This window comes from Lissotriton helveticus, chromosome 1_1, assembly GCF_964261635.1.
Source record: "Lissotriton helveticus chromosome 1_1, aLisHel1.1, whole genome shotgun sequence".
NCBI lineage: Eukaryota > Metazoa > Chordata > Amphibia > Caudata > Salamandridae > Lissotriton > Lissotriton helveticus.
The window spans coordinates 539,431,546-539,443,814 of NC_136057.1; the positions used below are offsets into that span (position 1 = coordinate 539,431,546).

Consider the following 12,269-nt stretch of genomic DNA (forward strand, 5'->3'; position numbering starts at 1 on the left):
ATGTCAATCCCTTGTTTAAGAGCTTAATGTGTTTTTCATTTAGAGTTTTGGGACAGAAATTAATAATCAAGTTATTTTGCGATATGATCTCTAAGTTCTCTTTCCTCTTGACCCGGTTCCTTTTTATTCTCCCTTTTGATCTTCTCGTCCAGGAGGGTTTGCATCCTATTTCCATGGGAGTCCCCTCCCGCCGCTTCTTGCTTTCATTTGGTCTAGTCTTACTTTGCCAGGAAAGTCCACTCTGGGAAACACAGTGGTGGCCTCCCCATCCCCGGAACGTATTTCCGAGCTTTCCACATTGGAGGCGGTGGCTACCATTTCCATTTTTTTGCCTACAGTTTGCCAGTTATATAGCTAATTGAAACTCCTGGCAAACATGTATACTCTTCCTGCAGGGTAGTCTCTTTTGTATCGGTTGAATTTCTTTGCCTTCCTATCTTCAACTTCCTGCTCATGTTTTTCTAGTTTTGGCTCCATGTTCTTTAACACACGTTTCACTTCTTCCATTTCTGCTTTCTCCAGCTCTTTAATACTTTCTGTGGCCTTTACTAATTTCCTTTTCACATGTGTGATTAGCATTTACATGAGCTTTTTGAGCATTCTATTGCTTCCACTTGTCATTTCTTGGGCAGGTCCGGATCCAAATCACTGAGAGTTGGAAGCACAAAGATTCATAAGCCCTTCGGGACCCTACCACACTCTATATATTGGTGTGCAGACAAAATATTAAGTTGGAATTATCGAATTACAGGAATATCGAGTTCTAAATATCATCAGTGGAAAATATCGACAGCAAGAATATAATGGTAAAGATTATCGAATTTAAGGTAAGAAATATCGTATTTAAAAATATAGAAGTCAATAATATCGTTTGCAGAAATATAGTTGTTTAAAATATCGATTTTTTTGATTAGTGTTATGTATTTTAGTATATATATTAAATGTATGTGATGTATTATTTTGGCATAATTTTTGTTTATGTTTTTTAATATATGTGTTAAATTTTTGTAATAATCAATTTTATTTTTATTACATTTTGTATTTTTTAGTTCTGTATTGGGTTGTGGGTTTATGGAGGAATAGGGTGGGAAGTAATTTAAATATGATAAATTAATTAATTCATTAAAATTAAATATTTAAATTGTTTAAATAATGTTATGTGTGGGTTGTGGGTGTTTATAGAGATAAAAGGTGGGAAGTAATTTATTTTTGATTAATTAATAATTAGTTGTTAATTATTATTAATTAATTAATTGACAATTAAATATTGAATTTGTTTAACTATTTTGAAGTGCTGGTTGTGGGGTACATAGGGTTAAAGGGTGGGAAGTAATTTATTTTGAATTAATTAATAATTAGTTGTTAATTAATAATATCAAATTAATTGAAATTTAAATATGAGGATTGTATAATTAATAAATATTTAATTGATAATTAAATATGTTATGGAAGTACATATTTTTTAATTAGATGTGGGTTGTGAATTGTGTGGTGTTATAGGATAGGATGTAAATAAGATAAATGAATGTAATCATGTTTTTGTTTTTTACATAATTTGTAACTAAAATATTTATTTGAATTTGTTAAACATTTTATTTAATATAATATTTGTTAGTATTTGTGGCATGATTTAACATTCTTTTTTCTTTTTTTGGTCGTCATTCGCCGACTATCTCCTTTCAATATCCACCCTGGGTGTCTGTACTCACTCTTATAACCTGAGGATAGTAGGCTGTTGGAATGGGGCCCCGTCTACTGGTACCAGACCTGCTCTGGGTATCAAATGAAGGAACCACTGAGATACCCCTACTGCCAAGCTCAAGGCTGGTTGACTTTTGCCGATAAACCACAACAATATCTGGCAGCACACAGCTTAGCCCGAAGAGTATTAACAGCATAATCAAAGGACTTGGGAAAAAAAAAACACAATTTCACCTCGTCATCTGAGAATCCCATCTAAGTTGCAAAAGATTCCAGAATGCCTTCTTTTTACTACTTCCCTGTTTGGCCAGGTCCAATTTGGAAACTGCTAAAACTGATGACTGCCAATCCGCAAAAGTGGGAGGACTAGATTCAGTCCACTTTATGCAGATTTGCCTCTTAGCTAGCAAGACAGAGTAAAAAAACAGAGTTTCTCAAGCCCAGTGATGTTTTCTGTGAGACCAAATATTATTAAAGGCAAATCTACATTAATAGCACAGCCAAAAACACTTATCAGAAAATATCCAACCTCCTGCCTGAAAGAAGCGAGAGAAGGGCATTCCATAAACATGTGAATATCTGAGGCGGAAACCAGGCCACATTTTTTACAAGTAACTGGTGACCCATCTGAGATTTTTGTCAATTTAGGGGGGGTAAATAGGCCCTGTGGATGGTGAACAAGTGATTTCTTTTTAGCCAGGCTGGCTTCACTGCTTCATGTAAAATCTTACATGATTTCTGCCAAAGTTTAGTACTATCTTGAGTGGGCAAAGACCCCCCCCCCACAATTCCTCAGCAATTTAAAATTCACCATATACTTCCTCCAACAGGGTTTGGTACCAAAGGGAGACTTCTTTCTTCCCTGGGGGTTTGGCCACGAGCTGATGTTCTAAAATACTGCCGCATTCCAAGGCATGCTTCCGCCGGTGAGAATGGACCCAGCTTGATAGTTGATAATGCTTAAACCTAGAGAGTCCTCCCCTAACCCTGTCCTGGAGATGTTCCCAAGGGATAAGGGTGCCTCCAACCAGAAGGTCTCCCCAAACCGAAAGCCCTGCATCGCTCAAGGGTTTTGCCAAACTGTCCCTTAAAAATTCTGGGGTTCCAGTAGAATCCCAAAAGGGAGCTAAGCTAAAAAAAATAGTCGAGCCCCACTGCCCCCCTAACATGGGACCAGGTTTTAGGTACCCCCTGAAGAACCTTCAGCCTAATTTTTTTTTTAACTTCGGGTCCCCAAATTTAAACAAAAACCCGTTCTCTGGCAAATTAACCCCCCTTAGCATGGCCAAAAACATCCCTCCAGCCCCCGTATCCACGGGCATTCTCAATAACATACATGAATGTGAGAGTTGGAAGGCCCAAGCATATAGCTGGAGGTCTGGTTAGGCCAGGCCACCCTTTTCTCTTTTATGCCTCAGCTTCTTCCAGGCAAACCTAGATGCCTTGGATGCCCAGATGAAAGAATTGATGTCACTCTGAAGCTTCGCAATCGTGGATTTTACAAAATAAAGGGGGATACAATTAAAAAGAGATCTTTGGGAGTATCATCATCTTAACCAGGTTAGTTCTTCCCAAGATTGATAGTGGAAGAAAAGCTCAAGATTTCATAAGCATTCTACACTCCCTTGCCACCATAGCTCAGTTAATCTCGGCTACCTTTGTGATGTCCTAAAACACCTGGACTCCCAGATGTCTCATTTTGGAGCTAGGCTGGTTACCCTGTTGCGACTCTGACAAATTCCAGGTCATGATTTCGGTTTTTGTTGCGTTGATCTCGTATCCAGATACAGAGCCAAACTCCCGGGCCAAACTAATGACTGCTGGGAAAGCCGATTGTAAATCCGCCGAAAAAAAAGGATATCATCGGCATACAGGGCTACCTTTCTCTCCCACTCTTCATACTTAAATGGCGCTAAATTAGGATCCGCCCTGAGCCGTTGGGCAAATGGCTCGATGTAAAGATCGAATAAGAGGAGGGAGAGTGGGCAGCCCTGTCTGGTTCCTCTTGTGATCTTAAACGAGTCGGTGATATTCCCATTGACCATCAGCCTAGCTGTGGGATTCTGGTAGATCAACCGTACCATATGGTGAAAACATTTCCCTATGTTAAACTTCTTCAAGGCCTCCGACAGGTAGATCCAATGTACTCTGTCGAAGCCGTTGGTAGCATCCAATGTCATTGCAGCCATTGGAGGAAATACATAGAGGCAAGATCAATGGCACCGATAAGATTATACGTAAGATCAGAAGCTGCTGGTTCCTTACAAAACCTTTCTGATCTAAATGAAGGACATCTCCCACAATAAGACCCAATCTCGCTGCCAAAATAGAAGTGAAAATGTTATGATCTACATTTAGAAGCGAGATCGGTCTATATGACCCACAACTTGACGGAGGCTTCCCGGGTTTTAATATCAAAATTATTAAAGCATCGTTCCAAGAGGCTGGGAGCCCTAGATTGGCCTCCAGCACATGATTAAACAACTGCGTTAAGACGTGGATGATCTTTTCTCCCAACATCTTATAAAGTTCTGCAGGAAGGCCATCAGGGCCCGCCGCTTTCCTGGACTTAGAACGTTAGATGGCTTCTTGTGGTATTCTTTGGTTCTTTGGTGGAATCTGGAACACAGTGTGCGTGGTCCAGATTCCACAGAAGGACATTTGGCTCAGGTTCGTTAACAACATCTTGATCTTGTTCCCTGAAGTTCAATAAAACAAGGGAACTCACCGCGGCATCCTGTATTTATTTATAGGAAGATTCCTCACTGGCGATGAGAGAAACTCAACCCGAAGAATTCAAGCCTGAAGACATGCATTGTATGCAGATCGGGTGGCGGTTGGCATCGAGGAGTCATAAATCCGCTTGAAATTTTGCCTGATTGCTGACCTCGTGATTCTTGAGGGAAAGCTGAAAACCCCAGGATTGTAGCTGCTTAATAACGAATATCGTCCACAGCGAGTCCCCACGGGACGTTACTGAGAACGAGTGGACTTGGCAGCTTATCAAGGTCTGCCCATTTCTCTTAAATAAACCTCATCTCTACTTGGAAATTGTTTCGTCAAGAACCCCTTATTCTTGTTGCCTCATTTTATTCAAACTACTTTGGAACCTGATCCCATACAATTTGGTTGACGTTACAATTATCGCTTACACTTGTGTGCGATTCCTTTAATTTTGTGCATTACATGACTATTGGGACTTTGACTGAGTCTTATACTGCCTGCCGGACTTGGACCAACATATTTCAGCTTGTGCAATATCCTTTTTTGACTCTGATCAATAAAAAGAAGAATTTATTTTCAGAACATTTTGACTTTGTGATTTTCTTCATTACTGGTGCTGCCTCTACGAGCCTTTTTTCAAGTTCTATCTGGAAATCCAGTGAGACCTTACCACAGCAGGTCTTGGAGGTTTAACAGCACAGATTTCTGAACACTTTATGGGACTGTTGAAGTAGAGGTGCTGATCCTTCGGTCCGCTGTGGTTCTCCTATTTTGCTACCTCTAATATTTGTCACAGCATTTCTCACATTTTAACCAGGAAAAAATCTGGAATCTAATCTCCAACAATATATCCTGCACAGGCTCCTGAAGATCTAGATTTATTCAACATCAAACAGAACCAGCAAACTGTATGACCATTGGTTGTATTATTGTGTAATCAATATTCGAATGCTGTGTACTGGTGAAGGTCTATAAGCGCAAACATGGCAAACAATATAGCCTTGAAAACATAAAAAACACTATATATACACAGAGATAAAGCCTAAAGATAGTTATTGACTAGAGAAGTCAAGCTTCAAAGTTCACTTTATGAATGTGCTAACTCACTCCCATACATACATTAGTCCTAAATATAAAAGCACCAGACACCACCATGACACTGACTTAATTATTTCTAATTTCCCATTTGCTAACTAGGGACTTCGACAAACTTAGGCCCAGATTTACTAAAGACTTGTACTGTCCTTGTGTGACACAAGTCAGTGCAAGGCAATGCAAGTCCTTATCTTGGATTTAGTTAGCCATGCAAAGTCACTTTGCATGGTTTAGTGAATACAAATTAATGGAACACAGAGCATAGTGTATATCGCTAGATACAAAGTAATGCAACTCAGTGCTGCCATGCATTACTTTGCATCAGATAGGCGTTCCAAGGGTAAGGCATGGATGTTCCCATGCATCTGATACAACCTTTACTAAGGTCAGTGAACCTGAGATTTCACCAAAATGGTGTGCTTCGCAGACCCAGGTATAATGAGGAGAAATAGCTGTATTGTTCCATGTTACTTCCTTTTTCTATGTGTGATGCAGAAGGTGAGTCTTCCTATACAAAAAGAATATTGCTCATAGCATAGACATCCTTGCAGCAAGGCACAAGGGGTCCTCGGATGGTCCTAGACAAACGGAAGTGTGCCAGCCCAAGGAGGGAGCAGAAGTGCACCAAATCTTAGAGGTAAATATTATGCATTTCTGCTCTCTCTGTTTCATGCAACGCAGTGCTGCAACTTTGCTTGATGTCCCGTGTTGTGTGAAATTTAAGTAAATATGCCCAACTTAGAGACAATGAAAATAAACCCAACTATATTTTTAAAACAATATTACAAATATTTTTGTTTGCTGTGTATTGTTGTGTATTTTTGACTGTGTGGTAAAATATATTAATACACACATATATATTTGTGTGTTGTTAAAACATCACATAGTTTTAAAAAGCCATTCCTACATTGCTCCACGAAGATGCAAACAATTCCTACACAATCCAATCTTAAATCACATTGGAATAACTTCTAGACAGTGATACGATTGGAGAATAGGTAAAAAGTGTAAAGTAGCAGAGTTTGGATGAATTACTCATGCAACAATGTAACTGGAAGTGATCCAGATTGTATGGCTTGAGACTAGTGAATAGGACACTACATTTGTCATTGCACCACAAGTTAAGATTTGAATGAGGATTTAAGTGGTGTAACAGCATCTTGGCTGTTGTAGGCTACTAATGTCTGTACACAGGGGCTCTGAAATACAATATGTGGGTTTGTTGACAATAACACTATCATAGGGCGAACCTCACTGACATTGTGGTAAATAGAATAATACAACTGTGTTAAACATTCCACAGAAAAGCAATTTTATGGCAATATAATATACACTGTACAACTTATTTAACTAACCTGCATAGTACAAGTTCGATATAAGATTTGAAAGATAAAAAATGGGAAAAGCCGGACGAGAGATTTGGTGTTTTCCACATTGGCTTCGCTATACCATCCACCATAATTTTCCTTTGCACGATCCAACCAGCTGGTGACACGTCCGCTTAGATGGCGATATTGGATACAACACATCCTCAGTGCATTAGTAAGGACCCCAAAGGTTGTCTTTAGAGAACCACCTGAAAATTTAAGACACTTCGGTTTATTTCGCATAGGCACTACAGAGCAAGCACAATCACTTTTATGACCCCGGCACAAAAAGTATTTTAGCTTTTCTAATCTCTTCGACATTGAAGAGCATTCTAGTAAATTTTGCGTCACAGTTGTAGTTTTTCAATGTTTATACACCCACAGTAGATATCACAGACGTTTTTGATCTTGAATGATAGCCAATCTACTGGTTTCCCAAATATGTCACTCTTCCTTTAGGCCCTTTACAAAGCCCCTCTGTTTCTCTGATTCCTGTGTCTCATGCTCTAGCATGTTGATGTTATAAGAGCAGGTTACACATAATGCTCTGTAAATAGAATGCTGTTCTTTAAACAGTGATTATGGCTACTATTGTTATTGTTTTTGTAAGTGGTATTTGTGAACCACCACAATAAAAGACTGAAGCCGCGGCTGCTGCAGGAAAGAGATGTGGGGCTGGCTGGAGGGGAATTTCTAGAGATGACCACAAGGGAAAATTAAATAAATAATTATTTTACATCGTGGTCGTCTTTCCAAATCCCTCCCAGCCGGCCCCACCGCCCTACCGCTTTTACCTGCAGCAGCAGCGTCGGGCTGTATTTGTATTATTTTAACCATGTGTAAACTAACTTAAAAGGACGTTCTAATACATAGGAATGGTTTGTCACACTTTGGGCCTGATTGACAAAGGTGTGTAGGTTTACGCTTTATCAGTATTCACAAAACTGCATTTTAATAGTAATTTTAGGACTGTGGAGATTCCGCCGTCATGGCGGAGAACTTCTCACATAAAAAGATAGGAAAGGTCTATCTTTTTATGTGTGGTGTTCTCCGCCCGACTACAGAGTCTCCGCACATATAAACTTACTATTGAAATGCAGTTTTGTGAATAACAAAAAAGCGTAAACTTACATAAACATGCAAATTTAACTTTCTCAACAAGGCCCTCTGTCTCTATGAGTACAGATCTTTCACCTCCATAGTCTTTCCAAATTACATTATTCACATATATACCTTTTTCAGTGGAAGTGCACCTGCTAGGTTTATTTAAATAATGCAAAGCCCACCTCATATGTGGGGCACCTCTTGAGAGGGTAGGAAAGCTTGAATACTGTTATCTTCCTGTTTCTGAAAATGCCTTTTACAGTGCGAGCAATATTCAAACAAGGGTTTTTCATGTTGAGCAATATTTCAATATGTCATAAAGGAGATTACAAAATAATCATATAATCAAACTAGCATTACGAAACAGCATGTATATTAAGCCGCACTGAAAACTCAGTGCTTCACTTCTGGTGGTTTTGTAGGACTATAAGGTTCAGTTTGTATCAATGAACTCATACAGAAGTACTCATTATGTGGAGGCAGAGCTCTGAGGTGACCAAGATGGCAACTGCCTGCTGAAGCTCTGACGGAACACCGGTGCTTCCTGACCCCTTCTTTGCACCAGGGACCATGGCAATCCAGGAGGGGTTGTGGGGTCAGGTGGGGACCCAAGGCAACCTGGAAGACCCAGGCCCGACCGCATGGGGGAAGTGGGAGCAGGATGCACTGGGCTGCATCCCTCTCTGTAGACCCACCTGACCCTGGGCCCACAATACAGCCACGTGGCCTGCGTGAGGAGCATGAGGGGTCATTGTAAGAGAGTAGGATCTGCTTACTATGGTTACCCCCACTTTTTGCTGCTGTTTCACTGTTTTTCGACTTTAGTCTGGTTGGGGCCCTGCTAACCAGGACCCAGCCCTGCTGCTTCCTCTCTAAATTGATTGCGTGTACATTAGGTACACTCCAGATTGGTAACTGGGTTACCCTTGTGAGTCTTTAGTATATGGTACCTTAGGTACTAACGGTATAGGTACCCCAGAGGCCTTCCAGGGGCTGAAGCATGTATTATGCCACCCCTGGGAAGCCTTCCAAAATGGCACCACAGGTCTGCTACTGCAGCCTGGATAAGGTGGTACATGCACCCCTTACTAAGATATAGGTTACCTATATCTACCTTAATCATTGGCACATATAAACCTATAAGTCACTCCTATGGCAGGCCTTATCAATCCTGAAGGCAGAGTGCTTGGTTTTGTGTGAGAGGGTGCCCGTACATGAGCAGGACCCCTCTGCAGCTTTCCGAATCACTTCTCTGTAGTTGTTTTGTGATGCAGCCAGACCATATACTCTTAAGTGCATTATAACCTTTATAACGGTTAATGCTAACTTTGGAATGGCTGCATAGAAACATGTCATGTTTGGTGTCAAACACTTTGGAATCCTACCCCCCTCCCCCCCACCAGTTCTGGCGGTGGGGGTAGAATTCCACACTTCTAGAGGGAGAAGACATATACACACTTACCTAACCGGTAATAGCTTAAAAGAGCCCCAGCATCACAAAATGGCTGCAGCCACAGACATAAGTCTGATCTCCTGCTGCTGGACGAAACTCTGGCAGGGGAGGCCTGGACATTAGGTTTCCTGTCACAGGGAGGTGTAACCACCTCCAAGACAGGCTGGGTGGGTGCTGGGTGGGGCTGGGTGGGTGCATTCAGTGAATGCTTTTCAGACAGTGCTGAGGGCACACTTGGTGTCCCTGTGCATATCCCAGTTCAAACCGGTTGCAGGGGCACTCAGCCCCTGCTCTGGCGTGAAATTGGACAAAGGGAAAGTGGTGTAACCACCCCCTCCCTGGATCCACCCATAGGTGGATCCCTAGAGTAAGTCCAACCCCTTATCTTAGTATAAGTATAGGAACCCAGTCTTTGGGATTTTAGATTACCCTGGACGAAACACATATCCTGGAACTTCGACATTCTATTTCGACTAGAAGACGGAAGAATCTCCCTTGGGGTCAAGAAGTGACTCCCCTGTTTGATTCGATTCAAAGCTTTATTCGATTTGTAAAACAAACCATACAAGCAAGACAGATTTACATATTTAACATTGATTTCTAAAATTTCATCAAGGTCACCAAATCTAAAAACTTATCTAAAAACCATCACAGACATAATATATTACAGTCTAAAAACATAATTTGACCGGTACAATTTAGATTTAGACGATACACAGTCTATTAGATGATAAAAACTAAATTCACTTGTAATACATACAGATATACAGACAGGAGGACATAGGGTTAAAACACAGTCAAATGCATCAGATGACTATGGCTTTCCTGGCAGCTGTACATTTTAGTATGTATGTCGCAACAAAAAAACAAATGTCTAAATCATTTAAATAGGATAGTAACTGTAAAGCATTCTTTGTAGAACGAACATTATTTTTTAAAAAGATGGGTTTTAGATATAATATCCTAAAAGAACGGTAAAATTTACAAAACAATAAAAAGTGGCAGCAACTCTGACGTGAGATGTTATCACAAGGGCATACGGTATCGGATCTGGCTTTCATTACAGGGAATGCTACAAGATGGTGTACGATTCCCAACCTTAAGCGTGTTAAAATAGACCGGTGAGAATTACGAGTAACACCAGAAAGGTAAGGTTGGAAACCGGTAATTGAATTACATTCCTGGTAGAACATCACAGATTGTAACGTTCCAGACACCCTGTCACGACACTCCTTCTTATGATTTAAAAACCTTTGTTTTATGTCGTTTTTGGGGATAGATACAACAGATTTGGGGTCAAGAAATATGTCAAACTTGAATAGGAGATTGAACCAGTGGTGGATGTACTTAAACCACATGATACGGGAAGAGTGGTCCAACCTGAGACAATCAAGGATTATCTCCTGGGTAAATTGTGTTTCAGTCTTGGCCCAGATTGAGCGCCATAGCAGCAAGGGACATAGTGCTGCTACATCAGAGATAAATTCAATTCCGACTTCTTCATGAATCAGTTCTACTGATGCTGAAGGTGGTACACACAACAACTTTCTGAGGAACTTATTTTCATCTCTCTGCACGGTTGGGCCAACACAATGTCCCCACACCCCCGCGCCATACAGCGCTGATGTAACACATTTTACATTATAAATGTTCATCATGTCATTGATGCTCCTCACCCCAAGTTTAGATGAAAATGTAAAAATACTATTAGTGGACCTTATCATTTTTAAGCTGATGTTGTCGAACTCGGGTTGCCATGTCCCATCGCTTGCATAAGTAATTCCTAGATAGCAAAAGGTTTTAACTTGTGTCATCTTAACCTTTTCTATAAAAAAGCTAGAGTTAGCTTTCTTGGCTTTCATCCCACAGGACATTAAAAAAGTTTTAGATTTATTTATTAGTAGTCTCCTACTTTCAATAAACAACATAAATCTATTGAACCCTGTTCAAACAAGCACCAAAGAAGCATCTTGCCGGTCTGCATTTCCAAGGCTCCTGCCAGATCCTGACGGATTTGCGACACAGGACATGGACTTCCAGACTTCTCAGAGGCCGACACGAGATCCCGGCAAAGCTGTGACCTGCTGCCCCCACGAGTGACGTGGGACCGGAACTCCTGGACAAGTGCATCAACTTCCCAAGCTTTCCCGAAGTTGTGCATTGGGCTACATGTAGTCCAAGCTCCGAGCATCATTTGCACTGAAAATTGTGGGCGTACACTCCACGAGTGTTCCGTGGGCCCACTTCCAGCATTTCCGCTTGAGGCTCCTTCACGATCCCTGGTCTGTCGACTGGTGGGTCCCCACGAAGGTAACTCTTGGGCTTTCCTGGTTGCTCCAGACGTGCCCTGACTCCCCTCTAAAAGGTGAGTCCCTCAGACCTTGCTGGTCTGCACCGAAGCCAATCTTTGCTTTCTGTGTGGGTTGCTGTTGCCAAGGCATGTTGGGCCCAATCTGGAAATCGACACCGCAGTACTTGACATCCTTTGTGGGACAGATTCAATCCAGCTCCTGGTCATCATCGACGCCTCCAGGTCCTCGTGGCTGAAGAGTCAAGCATAACCTTCTACACCTGAAATCACCCAACATCGGTTGGCATCTTCTCATTGCCTTCCTGGTCACTGGCTAGTGACCCAGACTCTGCCCCTTCTGCATTCAGGTTCTTCAGATCTTTGATCCACCCTTGGATCCACCCGGACACTTTAGACTTGGTTGCCTGCAGCACTTTGCAGCAGATCGCCATTCGAAAACAACGACGAAACCCGACACCTATGAACCCGGCTTCCCTGGTTGAGGTAACTCGAGTACTCCAGTGCTCCCATGGGT

At 41.4% G+C, this 12,269-nt stretch overlaps 1 protein-coding gene across 1 annotated transcript in view; it reads right to left on the bottom strand.

The window, feature by feature from the left end:
• SLC15A5 (solute carrier family 15 member 5) overlaps positions 1-12,269 on the bottom strand; it is a 460,983-nt gene that overhangs the window by 155,066 nt on the left and 293,648 nt on the right. Inside the window, exon 4 of the mRNA XM_078647681.1 lies at positions 6,876-7,096. Coding sequence (XP_078503807.1) covers positions 6,876-7,096 — 221 coding nt within the window. The remainder of the gene's footprint in view (positions 1-6,875; positions 7,097-12,269) is intronic.